The 22,951-nt window shown below is 38.9% G+C and overlaps 1 protein-coding gene across 1 annotated transcript in view; it reads right to left on the bottom strand.

Moving 5' to 3' along the window:
• Nucleotides 1–3,857: 3,857 nt before the first annotated feature.
• Nucleotides 3,858–22,951, bottom strand: part of mmp2 (matrix metallopeptidase 2) — a 31,901-nt gene continuing 12,807 nt past the window's right edge. Inside the window, exons 5-13 of the mRNA XM_072547390.1 lie at nucleotides 22,439–22,612; nucleotides 20,347–20,520; nucleotides 18,724–18,897; nucleotides 14,449–14,604; nucleotides 13,767–13,893; nucleotides 6,499–6,635; nucleotides 5,743–5,902; nucleotides 5,387–5,496; nucleotides 3,858–4,811 (exon numbers count right to left, since the gene is read on the bottom strand). Coding sequence (XP_072403491.1) covers nucleotides 4,708–4,811; nucleotides 5,387–5,496; nucleotides 5,743–5,902; nucleotides 6,499–6,635; nucleotides 13,767–13,893; nucleotides 14,449–14,604; nucleotides 18,724–18,897; nucleotides 20,347–20,520; nucleotides 22,439–22,612 — 1,316 coding nt within the window. The 3' untranslated portion in view covers nucleotides 3,858–4,707. The remainder of the gene's footprint in view (nucleotides 4,812–5,386; nucleotides 5,497–5,742; nucleotides 5,903–6,498; nucleotides 6,636–13,766; nucleotides 13,894–14,448; nucleotides 14,605–18,723; nucleotides 18,898–20,346; nucleotides 20,521–22,438; nucleotides 22,613–22,951) is intronic.

Here is a 22,951-nt window from a genome sequence, read left to right as displayed (position 1 = left end):
ATTTGAATTTAAACTAGCTGCTGTGTTGGGATTTGATCGTTTCCCCAGAGAAGTAGTTTCAATCTCTCACCGACCAGATCAGAGACATTACAATGAGACTACCATCTCCTTCCTTTTCCTCCATCCTCCAGATGGCAAGACCAAATTTAGATGAGATGATCCACTTTGCTGAAATCTTCATTCCATCTCCATGAGTAAAAGCCTGATTTTGACTCGCTCGCCACTTTAATTCTCTGTCTTACTTCTACTTTGTCCTTGGCCTTCTACGTTACTCTTCAGTGATGTTAAACCACCAAACCAAGATGCCTTCCAAGTGCTGGAGCTGTTACAGATTTTAAACCCATAATAATGTAATTCTATTATCTGATCGGTATCATTTTTTTGTACTTCTATGTTACCGTTTTACTTACATTGCTTAGTTCAGTGGTTGAATAATTCATGGATTTCAAACACAAAAGGGCTTAATTATTTTGGTCCTGCTAAACTGGTATAAATTTCAATCTTGGCTCAGCACTTTCACTGAATCATGGGGTTGTGGGTTCAAGCTTCATTCCAGAGGCCTGAGCACATCTACTGGCACTCCATTGCAGTGCAAAGGAAGTGCTGAACTCTTGAAGGTTACAGCTTTTCAGTTAAAACTGAGGCTCTTTTTGCCTTCTCGGTTTGGAGGTAAAAGATTCCATCGCATTATTTGATGAATAGGAGGGAAATTCTTGGTGTTCTGGCTGACATTTATTCATCTACCAATGCTACTAAAACAGATAATCTGGTGTTTAAACCCTCGCAAAAAACTGGGGTCAAGGCAATATAATCTACTCCACATTTCTTTGATTGGCACCATGTTAATTATCAGTGTAACTTGGAGGCAATACTGAATGACAAGCCACATCCACTGCAGTTCTGAGGGTCATCTTGTGAGAGAGTCGACTAACAAACATGGCACAGGAATGTTCCAGAATAAGCCAGTGCATGGATTGCCTTAAATTTTGACAAATGCTCAAAGGCACTTTTCAGTGAAAAGTGGCACCAAGTCAAATACAAACAAGAATGAGTGTGACAATAGTAAATTAGCTAGAAAGAAACTAACATTTGAACCTTAAGGCAAAGCCTACTGCAGTCTTTTAAGAGATTCTAAAATCAATGAACCATACACTGCTGCAGCTGTTTTTAATAGGTCAAAAGGAAAATGCTGACAGAGCTACAAGATCCAATAACTGACCCATTTTCATTGGATTCTAAACTGGTCAGGAATCTTATACTATCATAGTGGGATGGAGGGAGGCCTAACTCTTTCTTTCACCTCAAAATATTGTCCACTGTGAATCAAGAGGGAAAAAATTCAGGAAAAGATTCCTGAAAGTCTTATACCCGAACCGTCAATTCTCCTGTTCCTTTGATGCTGCTTGACCTGCTGCGCTTTTCCAGCAACACATTTTTAAGCTGTGAATCAAGAGGACCAATTTACAAGTCTAAATGTGCAATTGATTGTCTTGACTGTTGGAGTGCTGAATTTCCTAAGAAATAAACATAAATGCCATTGGTAGAATTAAATAACTTATTATTTTTTCCTTAACAATTGGATAAGGAGGGCACCATTAGTTTATCAACCAACAACCATAAGAAAATCAAATTTTTGTTATGATTCAGTTACAAATAAGCAATTGAATCACTTTTTCTTTGTCCTACCTGTATGCTGTATTGTACAGAAGCAATTTTAACTTTCGTTTAAGCAGGAATATTGAAGCCACATTTTGCTTATTGAAATTAGAACAGACTCTTTATAAATGGAATGAGCTTAGCATTCCTAAATGCTGGTGTTCCTGCTCTTGGTACAAGCCATTATTGATTATAATACAAGAATCTTCAGACAGGTGACATTGCAGACAGTGTAAATATTGGTAGACAAGGTGAATGGGCAAAACTGGGACAGATAGAGCTCAATGTAAGCAAGTGACAGGTTCTCCAGTTTGGACCGGAATAGATTAGGGTACTTTCTGGATGGTGTGAAGTTAAATAGAGTGGATATCCAGAGAGATTTGTTGGGTGAGGTTGGGGATGGGGGGGGCGGGGGGGTTGTTCAGGTGCATAGAGCTTTAAAAATGACACAAACAGGGAGAATATAATCAAGAATGGAATGCAATGCTTTATATCTAGAGGAAAAAAAGTACAAGGATGCAGAAGTTCTGCTGCAGTTATACAATACTCTTGTTAAACCCCATTTGGAGTACTGTGAGCAGATCTGGACATGACACCTTAGGAAGGATATATTGGCCTTGGAGGCGTACAAGACTGATACTTGGACTTCAGGAGTTAAGAGGAGACATTATACAAATTAGGCCTGCTTTCTGTAGAATTTAGAAGGTTTGGGGTGATCTGATTAAATCCTTCAGGATATTAACAAGAAAAGACAGGCCAGACAAAGACAAATTTTTTCACTGGTTTGAGGTTATCAAACTGGTGTGGGGTGCACACTTAGTCTGAGAATTAGGTCCAGACTGCTCAGAAGAGATAAAGTCATTGGGTCATAGAGATGCACAGCACGGAAACAGACCCTTCAGTCTGATTCGTCCATGCTGACCAGATATCCCAAACCAATCTAGTCCAAACTACCAGCACCCAGCCCATATCCCTCCAAACCCTTCCTATTTATATACCCATCCAGATGCCTTTTAAATGTTGCAATTGTACCAGCCTCCATCACTTCCTCGGGCAGCTCATTCCATACACGTACCATGCGTGGAAAAGTTACCCTTAGGTCTCTTTTATATCTTTGCCTTCTCACCCTAAACCCATGCCCTCTAGTTCTGGACTCCTCCACCACAGGGAAGAGACTTTGTCTATTTATCCTATCCATGCCCCTCATGATTTTATAAACCTCTATAAGGTCACCCTTCAGACTCTGACGCTCCAGGGAAAACAGCCCCAGCATATTCAACCTCTCCCTATAGCTCAAATCCTCCAACATCCTTCTAAATCTTTTCTGAACCCTTTCAAGTTTCACATCTTTCCGATAGGAAGAACAGAATTGCATGCAACATTCCAAAAGTGGCCTAACTAATGTCCTACACAGCTGCAACATGACCAGCCATGACCTCATTGAATGGTGGAACAAACTTGAGGGGATGAATGGCCTACACATGGTCCTACGTTTCACATCCATGCCCCTTGTGAAGTCAAACTTGAATAATCTACACAGTGGAGAAAGTGAGGACTGCAAATGCTGGAGAGTCAGAGTCAAAAGGTGTGGCACTGGAAAAGCACAGCAAGTCAGGCAGCATCCGAGGAGCAGGAAAGTCGACATTGAAGGGCTTATGTTGCCTGACCTGCTGTGCTTTTCCAGCGCCACACCTTTCAACTCAATCTACACTATGTTCAGTAAACATGGTTTAGGAAATCGGAGATTGGCATGTTGAAGATTTTATTGTACTTCAGTAAAAGCCAGAGTTTTGAAAGGTCAAATCCATTTTACTGCAATGTCTCAGAATTAAACTTTGGCTGTGTAGATTTTGATTCACTTAGTGGTGGAACATTCTCATTCATTCTCCAGGAATTGTTTGGCATAAATTCAGCACTGGAGGACCAGAGTTCATACTGGCCTAATTTATGGCATTCATAACAAATATTGGAAGTTCATGGCTATGCAATTAAATTTAGTATGCCTCCTTGAATTGCTATTAAATGTTATTAAAGAGAGAATTTTCAAAGTGTCTTGCTCCAGGCAAGGATTATCCATATTGTTATTTATTTTGTTGTAGGAGTGTAAATAGTTTCTGGACGAAGTGAATCGTAAGATGACTTTATCTGCTCTTATTGCCCTTTCACTGATATCTAAATAATCACAAAAATGAACTCCAAGCTCATTAAGACAAATTTATTGAATATCAAATTTAAGAAAAAAACTAAAATTAGTACAAGATTGCTTCAAAATATCACAAACTGTGTTGCTTTGTAGTTAACACTGTAAAATTTGAAAATCTGAAGTTGAAACACCAGTGCTTCTTGAAAGTTGTCAATGTTTTAATAATATTTTGTAATACAGAAACTGCTGTATTGCTAAGTATTCTCCTCCACAATGGTACTGTTGAGAAATATCAGTTAGCACCAGTATTCTGATTGATTATTTTCAGCAATCCATGACATTTGTTTTTCCTAACAAGTACTAACCATGACCTATTTTTGATAGCTGACTATTTCACTTTATTGGTTATGATAATGTTGTTTCGATACTGTCAGTGTGGAGAAAGCAGATTTACTGATAATGACACACAAGTGATTAACAATATCACTGCATAGAACACAAAACTGCAAAACTAATCGAGATTTGTTTAAGCATTTCCTGTATTTTAAAAGAAATAAATGTGGCCCATGTTTAAAAATTATACCAGTCAAGTTCAGAAAGCATTTTCAAATATTTAAATAATTGGTTTTCATTATAATTCCATCGCACTACACAAATCAATACTTCAGGCAACCTGTGCCTTCACCACTTTTTCTTTAGTTCTCACAGAATAATGAAAAGACTGACCTAAAAATATTGTTTCAATAGCAAAGCTGGATATAATACTGTTGTATTTGGTCTTGGTATAAAATTCCAAGCTTAATGGTACAATCATGAGACAATGTTATATTTGTCACTTTAACAATAACTTACAGGTAAGACACATGACTATTTGGCAAAAAAAAATAAGTGATAAAAACATGTTTATTCTAACAACCGAGCCAGTCAGTTTTCACATTTCCTACTTTAATAATCTTCAAGCTCTGGTCTTCCATTTGGAGGTAGTACCAATCCTTGAAAAAGAAGGTATGTCCTGTACAAAATGAGAAACAACGTTGCATATTTGATACACATTCGCAAATAAGCATTTTATAAAGTTTCTTTCCAGTTAATGATTTCTATCTAAAGCTTATGTTGTGAACAAAGCAGGGGTTGTAGTTGGAGGGGTGAAGAAGGGGGCTTACTTTTGGGATATCCTCAACATCTTAAAATTAGTTAGGCAGAGTTATTGAGTATGATAAAGGCAGGCATAGGATAGCAGATAGAAGAGGTGGCTCAAAAATGCCTCATCTCTCAGTGTCAAAGGTTAAGAGCTTGTACAGGAATTGCTGACCTAGATAATGATTCCTCTAATTTATGGTATGGCATATTAACTTGGAACACTGTCGCTACTCTTCATATTCACAATTTGTCAAAACAAACCACTGCCATTACAATGATTCCTGTATAACTTATATATCTATAAAAGAGAGAGAGAGAGAGAGAAACTAAGAAATATGCATGTCAGATCACAAATCCCATTATGGTAGAAGTAGGATTATTTGGCTTCCTGTTTCTTAACCAGTGACATTTCATGCTTTCAGTCTATTTCAAGGACATTAGGATTACCATTCTCAAGAGACTCAAGGGCACCATCCAAATTATCTGGAATGCCATTCCAGGCATCTGCAATTAGCTTAGGGAATCCAGGATCCATCTTTTTCTTCACTTCATTGTATCTGTTAGGATGAAACATTTTGTCACAGTTGATGAGTGTATAAGTTCATCATATTAAGTTATGAAGGAACATCTTTTTTCAGAAGCTTCATGACATTGTCAATATAAGAACATACGTCATCTGCATGCAGTTTGGGAAATCTAAAGCATCAACATTGACACATTTATAAAAGCAAAGCATAATTTCACTACTCGAAGTATGAACTGAAATAAATAAAACCCAATTAATATGTGGAGTATTAGCCTACCTCCAAAACTTGTCACCTGCAAAGATGTAAGTCTTCTTGTTTTTCTTCCAGTTAAAAACTGCATCAATACGTGGCAAATCATCTGGTAGCCCAAGTGTGGAGATTTTCTTGGGATATCCACTCTCCAGGTCACTGGCAGTGTAAAGCCAGTGCTGATCTCCTAAATAAGCACAGCCATTGAATACTAGTAAGTGCTGTAATTAACTATTCTTGATCTTAATATACATGTGCTCTGCAAAACAAATAATTCATCAGACTCATGTAAATTTGAGTAAGGTGACATTTTTGTCTTGTAAGAGCTGGATCCAAGTTCTGAATAAAAAGATTGATAAATAGATTTATCCAACTTTGGTTTCAGGCTATTTCTTCATGCAGTGCAAGTGTTGAATTCTCTTTCACATTTTACGTAATTCTTGATCATTATTTATTCTATTTGTGACCTTGTGACAGTGAAAGGTCAAAGCATGAAAAATGTTTATTTTTGAAATTTCCTTTAATCTATTCCACTACGCGCATGTAGAGTGTATGGCAGAATTTAGAAGTAGTTTTACAAAAGTAATGTCAAATGTTTGCTATGTATGTGGGCATATTTTGATATCACAACCAGGATGTACTAATGAGATGAGTGGTCTTAAAAGGAAAATGATGTGATCGATCAAATCATTTTGACCAAGTTTGAATATGTATTCACAAGTTTTTTTTGACAAAAGAAAGTTTTTTTAACTGAATCAAAGTATTTAATATTGAAATTAATACCTGCAAAGAATACAGCTTTGTCAGTTAAAGGCTCCTGATAGGCAGCATCAATTTTTTCAGGCAGATCAGTCCAGTAAGTAGCAACTAGCATTGGTCCCAGGGGTTTTGACCGGGGATTTCTGGTTCTCCACAAGAATCTAAGCAGCACAAAAGACTTTAGGAAATGTACAATAGACCTATTCATCAGTACATCTGTTTCTAATTATCATCAGCAAAGTGAATACCAGCTGCAGAAGTTCCTTATTTCAGCATCTGCAAGAGGATGCTCATTAAAAGATTATTTTTTAAAAATCTAAATAACAAGATGCTTCTATAAATTTAATAAAAGGAAAGTGCAAAAAGTCTACTTGACAACTTTAGTAAACAAGAGAATACCTTGGCCATCTGTAAACGGCTGATTCTATTAATGAAAATAAGCTAATGTGGAAGATCATAAAAAGTTAACCAAACTTCTCCAATGCAGTGATAAAGAAATTAAATAACAATGAATTTGTAATGAAACCTTGGTGTCACCTAATCATCTATCTTTGGTCCTTATTATTTCTCATCTCCATGCTGTTCCTTGGCAGAATTATCCAAAGGTACAGCATTAGCTTTCACACATACACACGACACCTCACTCAAACACGTCACTATTGCAAAACTGTCAATAGTATATTTGTCCAGCAACCAGCACATGTATTATTTATTGGGTAGATTATCTCACTCATTGGTAGCTGAAACCCTGAGTCATACCTTTGTTATCTCTATTCCACAGCACTTCATTGCTGATCTTCCACATGTTGCCCTCTCTAAATGTGAGGTCATCAAAACCTCTGCTGTCTGTGTCTTAACACATAGCATGTCCTACCCCACCACCTCTGTGCTCACTCATTGACTGACTCCTGGTCAAGCAACATCTTGATTTAAATATCATCCTTATTTCGAATGTGTCCATAGTTTTAAAGCTCTGTATCCCTTTAATCTCCACCAGCTTCACAACCTTGTGAGATTATTCTATGAGCATGTCTAACAAATAGACATACTATACAAGGTTTATTCCCAAGAGTGAAATCTTAGAAGTCTCGACAGCAGAAAATCTGGCTGGTGTTATAAAGCATTAGCATAACTGCACTGTTTCAATCTGCATTACAGCATGGTTGTTACAATTTCATATTTGTAGTTGCTTCTGCTATAACGTGATAATTCTGTTCTTGTGCAATCCCACGTTATAAGAAAATCACTTAATTGCAACATCATTTAAACGAATGGGGCCAGAATTGTGTTATAACCAATACACAATTTAAAAGTTTGCACTTTAGAAACTGTTTACCCAATTCATCAATCACATTATAGTGAATTCAAATTAACAAAATGCATGTTATAGCAGAATGACCTGCAATTCATCTTTGAACTCTGCTTTAAACTCTGTTTTGTCTTTGCTAAACCACAGAACAAGTGGGACCTACTGTGTTTCACGTTAAGTGCGAGCCAGTGTTGAGTAAGAAGGTCAAAATTTTTATTTTGTGCAAATCTAATTTCGTCTGGAGGTGGTAGTTTAATTAAAATGAAGAATACAATTTGAATTCTGAGGATGCCAGCCTTAAAAAAGGTTTTAACAAGGTTTCCAGTAAAAGCATAGCTTAGTTAAAAATCAACTGAACCTGGATCCTCATTGATTGAGTCAGTCAGGCCCTTTGTCTTTGAAGCATATAAAACTAGCCAACGTTGTGTGACTTGGCAGTTCAGGGTGACTTATAAACTGTCAGAGTTAAGTGAATAAGGGAGTTAAGGAGAGGAAGGGAAGGAGGTATTCTGTTGCTTTTGCTATTCCTGAACTTTTTCAGGACAAAGAATTGTTTCTTAGTCTACTACAGGAGAAGAAGATTGTAGTTTGGCATCTGGTAAGTGACTAAGATCTATTCTACTCCTAAGGTTCACAGAGTACTGCAACTGATAGTATGGTTATTAAGATATATTTAAAAAGTTGAACGGAATAATTAAACCATTGCTTGGAAGGAATTACCAATGGAAGGAGAGGTGATGTATTATAGGTGTAGCAGGTGGGAATTCCTGATTGCTAGTTTGGTCCACAATAAGTGTGTCGAGCAGCTTTGGCTCAGAGTTGATCAGCTGGAGACTGAAATACAGACACTGCGATACCTCAGGTGGGTGATAAAGTTAGCAGGATTCTTTGTACCAGGAGGCAGTCACACTGGCACAGTGGCTCAGTGGTGAGCACTGTTGCCTCATAGCACCAGTGACCTGGGTTTGATTCCAGCCTCGGGTGATTGTCTGTATGGAGTTTGCACCTTTCTCCCCCTGTCTGTATGGGTTTCCTCCAGGTGCTCCAGTTTCCACCCACAGTCCAAAGATGTGCAGGTTAAGTAGATTGGCCATGCTAAATTGTCCCATTGTGTGTGTCTAGGTGGAGTTATGCAGTCAGGTGGAGTTATGCAGTCAGGGTAGGAGGCTAAGTCTGAGTAGACTGCTCTTTGGAAGGTCAGTGCAGACTCTCAGGGCTGAATGGTCTCTTTCCACACTGTGGGGATTCTATAATTCGTAGGGTCAATTTGTCTGATTTGGTCAATATTCAGAGACAGAATGTTTTAATTGCAAGTGAGGGGATCCAGCGCTCATGAGCATAGGAATATGAGCCTTTGCAATTGTCCATCAAATGCGAGGTTCTTTCAGGTAGTCTGGAAAAACTTAAGGGCTGCAGGATAAACTATGGATGGACACAGGAAATTATTTGTTAGAGAAGAATAAGAAAGAATACAGTGGTAGTGTAGAACAGTATAATGAAGAGGATTGCTACTACACTCTGCAACAAGGAGGTTAAGTTCAGATATCTGCGCTGCCTGCCTGGTACCAGAGTTTAGGAGATCTCCTCAGAGATAGAAGACCTTGCAATGGGAGGGGGAGGATCCAATCATTATGGTCCATGTAGGTACTACTGACAAAGCAAGACAAAAGGAAGAGGTTCTGCATAGTCAGTATGAAGAGTTAGGCACCAAATTAAGAACCAAAAACCCAAAGGTCATTTCTCTATATGTCATGAGTCTATTGCAAAATGGGCAAATCAGATTAGAGAGATGAATGTGTGGCTCAAGACTGATGTGGATGAAGTGGGTTCTGGTTTATGGGATATTGGTACCAGTACTGGGGAAAGAAATATTTGTACAGTTGGGATGGTCTCAATCTCCAAGTACTTAGAATCATAGAATTGCTACATGGCAGATAGAGGCCATTCGGCCCCCTGCGTCTGCATCAACCTTCCAAAGAGCATTCGACCCAGACATTACTGGATGTTATTTACATGGACTTTACTGAAGTGTTTGACAAGGTCTCTCATGGTAGGCTGATTCAAAAGATTAAGTCACATGGGATTCATGATGAGTTGGTAAATTGATTTGGTCATAGAAGTCAGAGGGTAGTTGTTGAGGGGTGTATATCTGACTGGAAATCTGTGACCAGTGGTGTTGCACAAGGATCAGTGCTGGGACCTTTGTTGCTTCTAATTTAGATAAATAATTTGGATGAAAATATACATGGTCTGATTAGTAAATTTGCAGACAACACATAAATTGGTGGAATGAACAAGTTTGTCAAAGAATATAACAGGATATAGATCAGTTGGAAAGCTGGGCTGAGAAAATGGCAGATAGAGTTTAATCTGGACAAATGTGAGGTGATGCATTTCACGAGGTGAAAGACAAGAGTGAAGTGTACAGCAGGACAGTTCTGGTTGCTATGTTATAGAAAGGATATTATTAAATTGGAGAGGGTTAAGAAAAGATTTACCAGGATGTTGCCAGGAATGGAAGGTTCGAGTTATAAAAGGTAGGCTGGATAGACTGGAACTTCTTTCATGGGAGCATAGAATGTCGAAGAGTGACCTTATAGAAAAAAATCATGGTGGGCATAGATAAGGGGGGACATCAAAACTAGGAGCTATATTTTTAAGGTGAGAGGAGAAAGTTTTAAAAAGGAACATGAGGGGCAACTTTTTTTTTTTTACAAAGAGTGGTTCATATGTGGAATGAACTGTCAGAGGAAGTGGTGGATGCTGGTACAGTTATACCATTTAAAAATACATTTACAGCATTCGAATAAGTACATGAATAGGTTTGGAGTGTTATGGCCAAATGCAGGCCAATGGGACTTGGTCAATGTGGACTATTTGGACCGAAGGATCTGTTTCCATGTTGTATGACTCTATGCTCCTTAGAAGCATAACAAAATAAACAAGTTGGTCCTGTAGAGAGCGAGACAGGAGAATTAATAACAGAAAATAAGGAGATGACAGATGAATCAAACAAATGTTTTATTCCAGTTTTCACTATAAAAGGATAGAAGTAACATTTCAGAAACAGTAACAAGTAAGGAAATGGAAGGAAGGGAGTAACTCAAGAAAGTCACAATCAAGACAGAAGTGCTACTGAGTGAACTATCGAAGGTGCAGGCTGAGAATTGCTCAGGTGCTGATGGACTTCATCCCAGGGTTCTCAAAGAAATGGCTAGTGAGAAGATTGATGGATTGTTTTAATTTTCTAAAATCCTCTTGATTTGAAACATTCCTATTAGATTGTATGATAACAATTGCAACTATTTATTCAGCAAGGTTAGATAGAAAGCAAGAAATTACAGGACTGTTACCCTAACATTTGCCATAGGGAAATTATTAGAAGCCATTATTAAAGAAGGTATAGCAGGGCGCTTGGAAAAATTCAAAAAAATCAGGCAGAATGAACATGATTTTGTGAAAGGAAAATCCTGTTTAACTAATCAGTTGAAGTTGTTTCAGGAGATAATACATGCTATGGATAAATAGGAAATTGGTGGAATTCCAGAAGGCATTTGGTAATGTGCCACATGAAGCATGACTGCAGAAAATAAAAGCTTATGGTATGGGTGGTAGCTTATTGACAAGGATAGAGGATTACTTAGTTAGGTTGAAGAGGAGATTAGGCAAAAGGAGTCTTTTTCATGTTGGAAAGATGTAACGAGTGGTGTTCCACAGGGATCAGTCTTGGGATTTCAACCAATTACAATTTATATAAATGACTGAGTTGAAGGGACACGCCGTATGGTTGCCAAATGTACTAATGACACAAAGACAGACTAGAACTGGAAGAGGACATAAGGAGGCTACACAAAAAAAAATGAGTAGCTTCATTGAGTGTGCAAAGATGTGGCAAATGGAGTATCCTGTGGGAAAATGTGAAATTGTCTATTTTAGCAGAAATAATTTAAAAATCATTTTATTTAAATGGCGAGAGATTGCAGAGCTCAGAAATGCAGATGAATCCTGGTGTCCTCATGCATGGATAGCAAAAGTTAGTATGCAGGTACAGCAATTAATTTGGAAAACTAGTACAATATTATTATTTACCAGGAGGGTAACTAACTACAAACGTAGAGAAGTTTTACTCAGTTATTGGTGCAACTACTTCTAGATTATGCACAGAACTGGTCACCTTATTTCAGGAATGATGTAACTGCGTTGGATATAGTTCAGAGAGGGCTTACTAGATTAATACCTGGAAAGACCAGGTTGTCTTATGAGGAGAGGCTGGATAGAATAGGTCTAGTATCCACTGGAGTTTAGAAGAGTAAGGAATAGCTTGATTGAAATATCCAAGGTCCTGAAGGATCATGACAGGGTAGATTTGGAGATGATGTATTTGCTTATGGGACAATCTAGCAGATACTGTTTAAAACTTGTGGCAGAGATTAGGCAAAAACATTCTCTCAGAGGGTTGACAGTCTTTTGAACTCTTCCTAAAATAGGTGAAAACATTGGAAACACTGTCCTTGAACATTCTTTTATACCGATGTAGATAGATTCTTCTTAAGTAAGAGGGGACATGTTATCAGGGGTTGTTTGAATACAATCCAATCAGCCCCACGATCTTAATAAATGGCACATCAGGTCCGAGGGGCTGAATGGCCTTTTCATGCCCTTAATTTGTATGTTGTTGCATATTGGATCCCAATCAGTTGGCTGCAGGTGGAGACCTTTTGATAAGGATGATGTAGTAAACCACATCCAAAACTAAAGGCAGGGCTAGTTTACCACTGTCACAGAAGATGCATTTGTGATTTTAAGAACCTTTTGTGGGAGAAGCAGCTATTTCTAGCTTGATCGCTAGTAATCTTTTGAAGCGATCTTAACTTCATAAAGGGCTGATGGTTCGGCTACGATTCATTACTGTACTAGTTCAATGCTAGTTTGGAATGTCCCATCAGCCCACTGACCTGTTTAACTTTATGCTGTGTTTATCCCCAGAACAAGAAGTCTGGTTTCTTAGCAGCTTGCCAAAGATTCCCGCTTTGCAGCATCCCGTTACTACGCAGGCTACACAGATGTTGAAACAGCCACGGATAATAAATGCAGCCAATTTTTCTCTTGAGGTCTCACACTCTTCTAGAAGTCTCAGAGGTATATTTAACACCTTGACAGCTGACTGCAGGTACAATGTCACAAACCCTTGGGTCAGTCTGAGGCAGATTTTGGATCTTGCCGGTTTTTACAGAACACAGAAGCTTAATGCAATTAATTAGTAACATCGGAAATCAAATATATAAACTTCTTTCAATCAACATTTGCAAAATAAAGCATAACAGTGGAGAAAGAATGTTTAAAAACAAATAGATAATACAGTAATTAAATCTGTTCAGGTTAGGCAGATCGATGTGAATTGGTCTAAGCTGGGTTAGTGGGGTTATTACCCATTTGGAACAAAATGCAAGACCCGAGGAGAGAACTGGTAACTAGTTTAGCATGTCATCATGCCATGCCATGCCCAGCCAAAATGATACTTGGCTCCTTTAAAGACAATTTAAATTGATATATGGTAACTTTTAAAGATTTCCAATTTTAGACAACTCCAGCTTTCCAATAGCCAGATTTGAAACACTGTACCCACACCATAAAAATGAAACGTTAATAAAGTATAACGTAGTCAGGTTCTGAGCAGCTCACTGTCCATCTAATTCCAAATTATTTTTTTGACGTTTCAACAATCTCAAAGATAACATGGTATACCTCAAATGTTCCACTATCTCTGCCAGAAACAACAGACAGGAGAAACACTGACAATAATCCAGTTGTAGTTTGTGAAGTCAGTTTAAAGAGAAAACTTGAACAAACTCAAGAGGAAAGCTCGCCTTTTATGGTCATGAAAATCATTGACAGAAAAACGAACAGCCCTTTTCACATCTTGATCAATTTTTATTTCTGTTGACTTATTTAACTGCGGGTTTAAAATGGGAAATTTTCTTACCGATCTTTAAAGAAGAAAATTTCTCCTCTGATATGTGTAATTCCATCAAAAATCAAGGTCTCCTCACAAAGGTTCATAGGAGTGACAGGACCCTGTGTTGGTGGCAAGGGTTTATCAGTTGGTGCACCTGAATGGAACCCAGAATAGACAAGATTTGTTTTCAGTTGACAGGAAACACACAATTCAATTCATTTTGTGGATGCCTGTTCAACTCTTTTGACTAGACATCAACAACTGAGTCAATAGTATGACATGCCAATGAATCAGTTAAGTACTATATCCTGGCCATGTTTATCTGGAATTTTTCCAGACTTTCTAGCCGCTTGTTCCATCTGAGCAGCCTTCGGTTTGATAACCACATTAATCCCTAATAAATAATTCAGTATTTATCATTCCCTGACGATGCTGGTAACTGAGAATTGGAATAGAATTCCAACCTCTTCCACAATAAAGGAAAATTTATTGACACTGCGCATTTTGTATTATAGAAATGGTGGTGGAGAATATCAAAACTATATTTAGATGACTGCTCTCATGATTCTTCTCCTTGAAGTAGCACAATCAGGGCAGTCACGTTAATTACTATTGTCTTAAGGGGATTTTAAGCACAATCGAGATTTGCAACATACAAATCAAATGTGAAAATTTCTATTATTATTATTTCGGTTCACTGTCGCTTTACCATAAAGTTTTTGAATGCCGAGAATGTCATCGTTTGAAAGCCTGAAGTTTTTGGTGTAGGTGTAGATTGGGGCCATTAACGCTCCAGGATCTTGGGAATGCTCCAAACCAAGCGCATGACCAAATTCATGAGCAGCAACAAGGAAAAGACTGTAGCCTGCAAAAGTAACAAGGAGAGATGATGTTTATTGTTAAAGAAAATGGCAGACACATCATTTTGGATATTGCATTCTTTCTTGCAGTAGGGTGAGGGGTGTTCTTGTAAAATAGATCCAGTGGCTAGACCACCAGTTCCCCCAACAACTTTCAAGGTCATTCCCATAATACATCATCAAACTCAACAGCTCATCCTTATGTTCAGTGAATAATTAAGAGTTTGTTTAAAGCTCAATTGACACAAATATTATGCTGTTAACTCCATTATACAGTTACTGTGGAGGCAGGCGGGTGAGGAATCCCCTTTGTTTTCAAAAGTGTTTAAGATTGTGGGCAAGATGCGTGTGCTATCTTTGCAGGTATGGCCCTTTGCCCTCTTCCTTGCTACCCGTGGATATTTTGAAACCCACCTCCTCCACACCTTATGAGCCACCATAACTCCTGCCCAAAACCATCTAATTCACCTTACTCCCAAATCTATTGTTGTAAATACCCATCTGGTTCACTAATGTCCTTCAGGGAAGGAAACTGCCATCCTTATTCTGTCTGGTCTACATGGGACTCCTGACCCACAACAATGAGGTTGACTTTTTCTGGGTAATTAGGAATGGGCAATAAATACTGTCTAGCCAGCGATGCCCTCATTCCATAAATGAATAAAAAGAAATCTGCTCAAACATTCAAAAAAAGGAAAACCCATTTATCCTAGGAATCTACTGGACCGTCTCTGAACAGTCTCCAATGCAAGTATACTCATCCTTAAATACTAAAACTGTACACAGTGATCTTGTTATAGTCTCATCAATGTTCTGCACAGTTGTAGCAGGACTTTCCTACTTTTATACTCCATCCCTCTGACAATAAAGACCAAAGTTCCTTGCCTTTCTGATTATTTGCCTAATTACTATGCTGGACCTCTGGTGGACCACATTTATTTTATTGGTGAGAGCAGTGTCTCTCATTTGCCCCTTTGCTGTCAGCCATAACACAGATCCAACAGTTCCAACTCTGTCGTTACCTACCTCTGTGTATACGAAAGTAACAGCTACCTAACATCGTGTAATGTCATTCAATTGACTGGTGATTCATCATAATAGAAAGAGCAAGGAATAAGAGGGACCTTTGAATGTTGTCATATTGAAAAATGAATTATATGCTATCTTAATCCTATCATCATTCAAAATTTAAGCAGTGCACCTTAGGCAAGGGTTACTGGATAGTGATCATAGAGTCATAGAGATGTACAGCATGGAAACAGACCCTTCAGTCCAACCCGTCCATGCAAACCAAATATCCCAACCCAATCTAGTCCCACCTGCCAGCACCCGGCCCATATCCCTCCAACCCTTCCTATTCGTATACCCATCCAAATGCCTCTTAAATGTTGCAATTGTGAAGAAGGCGTTTGGTATGCTTTCCTTTATTGGTCAGAGTATTGAGTACAGGAGTTGGGAGGTCATGTTGCGGCTGTACAGGACATTGTTTAGGCCACTGTTGGAATATTGCGTGCAATTCTAGTCTCCTTCCTATCAGAAAGATGTTGTGAAACTCGAAAGGGCTTAGACAAGATTTACAAGGATGTTGCCAGGGTTGGAGGATTTGAGCTAGAGGGAGAGGCTGAATAGGCTGGGGCTGTTTCCCTGGAGCGTCAGAGGCTGAGGGGTGACGTTATAGAGGTTTACAAAATTATGAGGGGCGTGGATAGGATAAATAGACAAAGTCTTTTCCCTGGGGTCGGAGAGTCCAGAACTAGAGGGCATAGGTTTAGGATGAGAGGGGAAAGATATAAAAGAGACCTAAGGGGCAACGTTTTCATGCAGAGGATGGTACGTGTTGTATCAGGAATAGATATTCTGCAAAATCCAGGCTGTGGAGACCAAATGCTGCTGCAGGTATAATTAGTAAATTCACAAGCACTCTCTAAATGATTTGAACAAGTGCATTACCTTTCAGGATGTCTCGTAGTGCCTCTGAGCCAGGAGCTCTTGGTTCATCTCTCGGTCTTGATGACCAAGGAAGTTATATTAATAATGTGGCCAATGCATTGAATATGAACCTATAAATTCTACCAAAGGCAGGTGATAGGTGGTGAAAAGACTCCTGGTCAGCAATGTCATCACAAGAATGTAGGAGCCTTCACCATCTCTTTCCATTTCTCCCAAACTACAATAGGCATGTTATAGAGCATATTGTGAGATAATGCTGTGGATTTAAGGGGTGTATTTTTTCCTGCTTTTTGTTTTGAAGACAGGTTGTAAGACAGAGGTGCTGAGTAGTCTATCAAAACCCGGAGAATAAACAACTTGTGAGGCTTTGGGCTATTTTTTTAAAACATTAGAACAATGGAGGCAGCCTGGATGGGTATGACCAGGATTTCTGGTTTTCTTTTTCGTTTTAGATTTAGCTTTAAGCAGCTGCTGTTGTGGGCTTGATGATGTAGAAGCTATCTTTTCCCGCTCCTCGGTTACAGCTAGAAGCCGTAATGACATTAAGGTAGGCAGAATTGTCAATAGTGCTGAATGATGTTGAGGGTTACAGAGGGATATAGATAAGATGCAGAGCTGGGCTGAGAAGTGGCGAACGGAGTTTAATGTGGAAAAGTGAGAGGTAGTTCACTTCGGAAGAAGTAACAGGAATGCAGAGTACTGGGCTAATGGTAAACTTCTTGGCAGTGTAGATGAACAGAGAGATCTCAGTGTCCAGCTGCATAAATCCCTGAAAGTTGCCACCCAGGTTAATAGGGTTGTTAAGAAGGCATATGATGTGTTAGTGTTTATTGGTAGGGGGATTGAGTTCCAGAGCCAAGACACTGATAAGGCCGCACCTGGAGTATTGCGTGCATTTCTGGTCACTGTATTATAGGAAGGATATGGAAGCTTTGGAAAGGGTTCAGCAGAGATTTACTAAGATGTTGCCTGGTATGGAAGGAAGGTATTACTAGGAAAGGCTGAGAGAACGAAGGCTGTTTTCATTGGAGAGAAAATGTTTGAGAGGTGACTTAATTGAGATGTATAAGATAATCAGAGAGTTAGGTAGGATGGACAGCGAGAGCCTTTTTCCTCAGATGATGAAGGTTAACATGAAGGGACATAGCTTTAAACTGAGGAGTGATAGATTTAGGACAGATATCAGGGGTAGTTTCTTTACTCAAATAGTCGGGAGTGGAATGGCCTGCTTGCAACAGTAGTAGACCCGCTGACATTAAGGGCATTTAAATGGGCATTGGACATACATGTGGAAAATAATGGAATGATGCAGGATAGATAGGCATCAGATTAATTTCACACGTTGTTGCAACATCAAGGGCCGAAGGGCCTGTACTGTGCTGTATAATTCTATGTTCTAGAAACTGGGGTTGCTGTGTGCTGCTGTGTGACCTTTGAGACAAATCTATTTTTCTGAATTTGCCTTTTTGCCAAGGAGTAGCTTAATGAGATGCTACAATATTGGAACAGTTAATTAGTAATAGTTAGTGGATCTACTAGTCTGTTGAACTTTCCAAAAGTGTTAAGTTATTCTAAGTTCTCCTTTGTTTTGTTGTATTTAAACTATGGTGTTTGAATAAATTGTGTTTTGCTTAACATCAAGCAGTTTGACCTGTTGCACTGCATCAGGAACACGGCACTTCACATTATCGTTTAAAATATGAAAAAATTAGGGTCTATGTTACTTTCTCAAAATATTTTGAGGAGGTTGGTCTGGTCCATAACAATTGTCACCATGGACTGAGCTCCAAGTGATCTGCGACACACCACCAGCATTCAAAATACCCACATTGTTAAGACCAAGACTCTCTCTCACTTGGTATTTATTGCAAGTAACAATCAAGAAGAGCCTTCTACGCTCGAAACGTTAAATTTGCTTCTCTCCTCACAATTGTTGCTAGATCTGCTGAAATTCTCCAGCATTCTCTGTTTTCCAGCACCTGCAGTATTTTGCTTTTATGTGAGGGGCAATTAACCTATTTGCTGCATTTTGTCTGCACCTTCCCTGGCATCAGCTCTTGGGGTAGGAGAAACCCGGAGCTTCAAACTCGAGACTTCCAAAGTGTTAGGAGTCCTCTGTGTGAAAAGTGCTCCACTCCCTTCTCAATACTGTCCGAATGCCATCTATAACTTACCACTGTCAGGGCAGAAGCCCCACTTGCTGTCCTCATCATAGTTTCCAGTGGTTGAACACCACAATAGGCCATCATTACGCCCACTGCTTGTGCAGGAATCATATGTTTTCCGAAGGAAAGTGAAAGGAAATACACAAGGTGAACCATCTGAGTTTCCTCCAATTGTTGACATAGCTGAAATGCGGGAAATCAGGTATATGAGCAACACAGTAGACATTTGAAAAAGTTTTCAAATAAAGAAATTACTATACGATATTGACTTAAAAAGTTATATTTGTCAAACTCTATTTATTCACTGGAGAAATTACTTGAATCAGTTCTGAAAAACAGGATGAACCGACCTTAAAAAGAGATGGAGTAATCAAGGACAGTAAGTATGGATTTATTATGGAAGGATTTTCCAATGGGCATCAAGGATATAATGATAGGTCCCCATATGGGACGCCGAGGCCATCCATATTGTCAATGTACCCGTAGTGCAACGTTTCAAGAGTCAGCCTGGTAATCGGCTGCCTCCGTGCTCCCTACTCTACTGTGAACTGTCTGCAGAATTTAAGGATAGAGTTCCAGTCAGAGGGCCCATAGCAATGCAAGGCTGGTAGCCTCCCTCAAGGAGAGGTGGATGCTGCCAAAGCAGGAAGATGAATATGAGGGCACCTCAAAATGGAACATCCTCACTTGGTGGGAGATGATGAGACAGGCTGTGACAAATACGCTCAAACAATAGAAAAATACTGCTTCCATGAAAACGTGATTTCTAAGTTCATCCATTTGCTGGCCCCCTCTTTAGATCAGGCAGGCAATCCTTGGAGAAGCCCTTGGGAAATAGGAATACATCAGTGAGCTGTCCTGATGTGCTTTCCCTAATTTATGAGCCTTTCTATCTCCATGCTGTTCCCCTTTGGTGACAGAAATTCAGATTTGGTCATTTGAATGGTTAACTTGATTCAGAATCATCATAGCACAATACAGAAATGTTCATTGTGCACATGTTGCTGACAAAAGTTTTGACACATCATTTTACATAATTGCCGACTTCTGTCATTACATTCTGAAACACTACAGATAATGTAGTTCTTGATAGCAATGAGTTTTCTAGAGTGTTGGAAGATCCTTTTCTGAATGGGATGCATATTTGGTTGTTTTACAGTAATATTGAAGTCATATGGCACTACCTGGAATGCTCAAATCCCTTTAAAACGAAGCACATTTTGCCAAGTGTAAATGCAACTGAAGGACCAAACTTTGCTACATGACAAACAGAACTGCCTTGACGACAGAAATGAACCATTGCAGTGACCAACCTTCAAGTTTTACTCCCTGTTGCTTTTGTACTAGGAGGATGAATAGAAACTTGCTGGTTGATTAGTGGGATTGTTCTTACAGTCAATAAAACACCAAATGTTCCAAATGTTCCACCCATTCTTGAATGTAATGACCAGCACTGCTGGCCTGGCATTTCATCAACTTTTTTAGCATTCCTGGCACTCAGCTTTGCAACTTGGGAAAACTTAAGGTCAAGTGTGTTTTCAAGGAATTACATTGTTGATTAATATATGAAGAATATCTCACAAACCGTGGAGCCCGCCTTCTGTTCATGCATCACGCACAAACTGTTAATACCTTGGTCTGGACAGAATCCATATTTTCTGTCTGTGTCATAATTGCTAGTCGTGCTACACCACCGGTAGCCATCCGATCTTCCTTCTGTTGTGCAGCTATCGTACTGCCTGTTTTCAAAGGTGAAAGGAAACGAGCATGGCTCTCCACCAGCATTTCCTCCCATTGTAAAAAGCACTGTAAGGACCCAAAACAATCACATAGGGTATCAGAGTTTGCGTTTTGGAGGAAACAAAATCAGACTGATAACAATTTAGTTCCAAAATTGATCAAACAGAAATGAAGAAGAATATTCCTGACTTGTTTTTTTTTTGTTTAAAGTGAGGAACTTAAAAAAAATTATTTCAATGTTGTTGCTGTTAAAGAACATGAACATCTGTTTCAATGACTCATATTCAACATTAGCCTTCTCCAGCTGCAGTAAATTGGTTGAACCATAGATTATTACAGATACAAGCTGCTGGTTAAACATGGAGCACAAGATCAATTATGGTTATAATAGATTTCAGCATGCTGCTGACTCATGTAAATATGCAGCAACATGAAGTACAAAAACACTTCTTTTGGGCCTGAGTGAAATCACATGTCTACAGTGCTAGACAAAAGCACAAAAACAACAACACCATAAATGGAAATGTTCGGGTTGATAAAAGTGCTGCTCTCAGCCAGAAAAGCTTGCAACATTTCTTCCAGTAAAAAAGTCAGAATATCTTTACGCAGCATTCAAACACTGATGCCCATCAGAACAATTAAACATCTGTGCTATCTAATGTTATATTACATACACCATAAATAATGCATTGATCTGTTATGTTGGTAACAATATGTCATGGGGTACACTCACTTTGGCAGTCAGCAGGACTGATAAGGTTGGATCTTGTCAACAGTGACCATAAAAAGTGTCTCCTGCTGGGTTCACTGTCACTACTTAGGATGGTGGCCCAAGACCTTAAGAATGATTGAGCATTGATAGCTATGTGTTCCAAAAACTCTGGGGAATGGGATGTGGGAGCACTGGGAACAGTCAGGCAGGAACTGACGAGGAGGCGGGGTGGTTTTGCTAAGGGTAGACAGTGCCATGTTCTCCAAGACAATCATTATTACCAAAGGTTACCTTTATTGTACTAAAGAGCACCTGAAAAGAAGGTTCTGCCCTTCCCCAGTGCCCACCAAATAGCCCCAAGAGTTTACCTCACAACCTTCTCATGTGATGGAAAAATCAAGTGATGGTCAAATGTCAGCAGAGGTTAAAAAGAGGTCTTAACTGGCTACATAGGTGGCTCAATAGGGCTCGAGGTGGACAGGCACCTGCCATCTTCCAAACTGCATGGTTTGGGAAGATGATGGGGACATCATCTTTACTTACTGTACTTCAGTGGATAGAAGTCTCATCTAATATGGTTATGAGCCACAACGACCAGGAAAAGTCTGGTTTTCAGTCAAGAGGCAATGCTGAGTTGGATTATCCCAGTAGGTTGTTAAACATGCCTCAATAATTAGGGACTTGGTTATGAAGAAATTCAGCTTATTTGAATTATTGAATTATGGGTCTGTTGCACTGTGCTTCAGCATGAGTCCCTGATTTTCGAGACAGGAGCTTGCAAACATTAACCCTGATTTTCTCTCCACACGTGGTGTTGGACCTGCTGAGTATTTTCAGCATTTTTTGTTGTTTATGGCCTTGCTCATCCACAATTCATGTCTTCAGGGGCCAAAACTTCTCCAATGTCAAATTTTCATTCCATGAATAAATTCTTACATGGCCTCTACCCTCTCAAATATTCTCCAAGCTGACAACTCCCATATTAAATTCTATTACTCTAAATTTGGCTTTTTGGGCATCTATCTTTTATCTACACCCACCCCTCTGGCAGTAATAACATGAACTCCCTAGATCCCAAGCTGAGAAGGTCCCTTCCTAAATTTTACATCTCTCCATCTCAGTTAAAGTCTCTTTGATCAAGCTTTGATTACTCATCGGCATCTATTTTTGTTCAAACATGGTTTGATGAAACTGGCATTTACTTTCTTATGTCACAAAATACAATAGCTTGTCTTGATGAATAGAAAACACAGGTTAAGACTGAAAACTTACATTCATGAGGACAGAATCCATATTTTGCGTCTGCATCAAAATTATAAGTTGTGGAACACCATGGGAAGCCATCGCTACGGCCTTCTGTGGTGCAGCTATGGTATTCCTTACCATTAAACAGAAAAGGAAATTTGCAAAATTCCCCTTCTGCATTCCCAAACTTTGTCTTAACAACTGTGAAATACAAACGTTGAAAGACTCCAAATTAGTAATTACAATCTATTTACATTAATATTTCACAATTACGATTACAAACTCTAATAAAATTAGTATCATTTGACTAATGTTAGCTAGTATTGTATTGGTCAAAGAGTAGATAATAATATTAATTGTAATAGAAGTTTTTGTGTAGATTAAATATGTGGACACGATCACAGCTTGGGATTTGAGGACACCTCATGAACATGAAACAATATCTAAAACCGAGCAACATTAAAAGTCATCTCTTATTGTGTTATAACAAGTATAGTATATATGGCAACATGTCAAATACTAGATAAGTTTAACATTTAA

Source organism: Chiloscyllium punctatum, chromosome 26, assembly GCF_047496795.1.
Source record: "Chiloscyllium punctatum isolate Juve2018m chromosome 26, sChiPun1.3, whole genome shotgun sequence".
Taxonomy (NCBI): Eukaryota; Metazoa; Chordata; class Chondrichthyes; order Orectolobiformes; family Hemiscylliidae; genus Chiloscyllium; species Chiloscyllium punctatum.
Note: the sequence above shows the minus strand (reverse complement) of the source record. Positions and strands in the feature narration are given on the sequence as shown.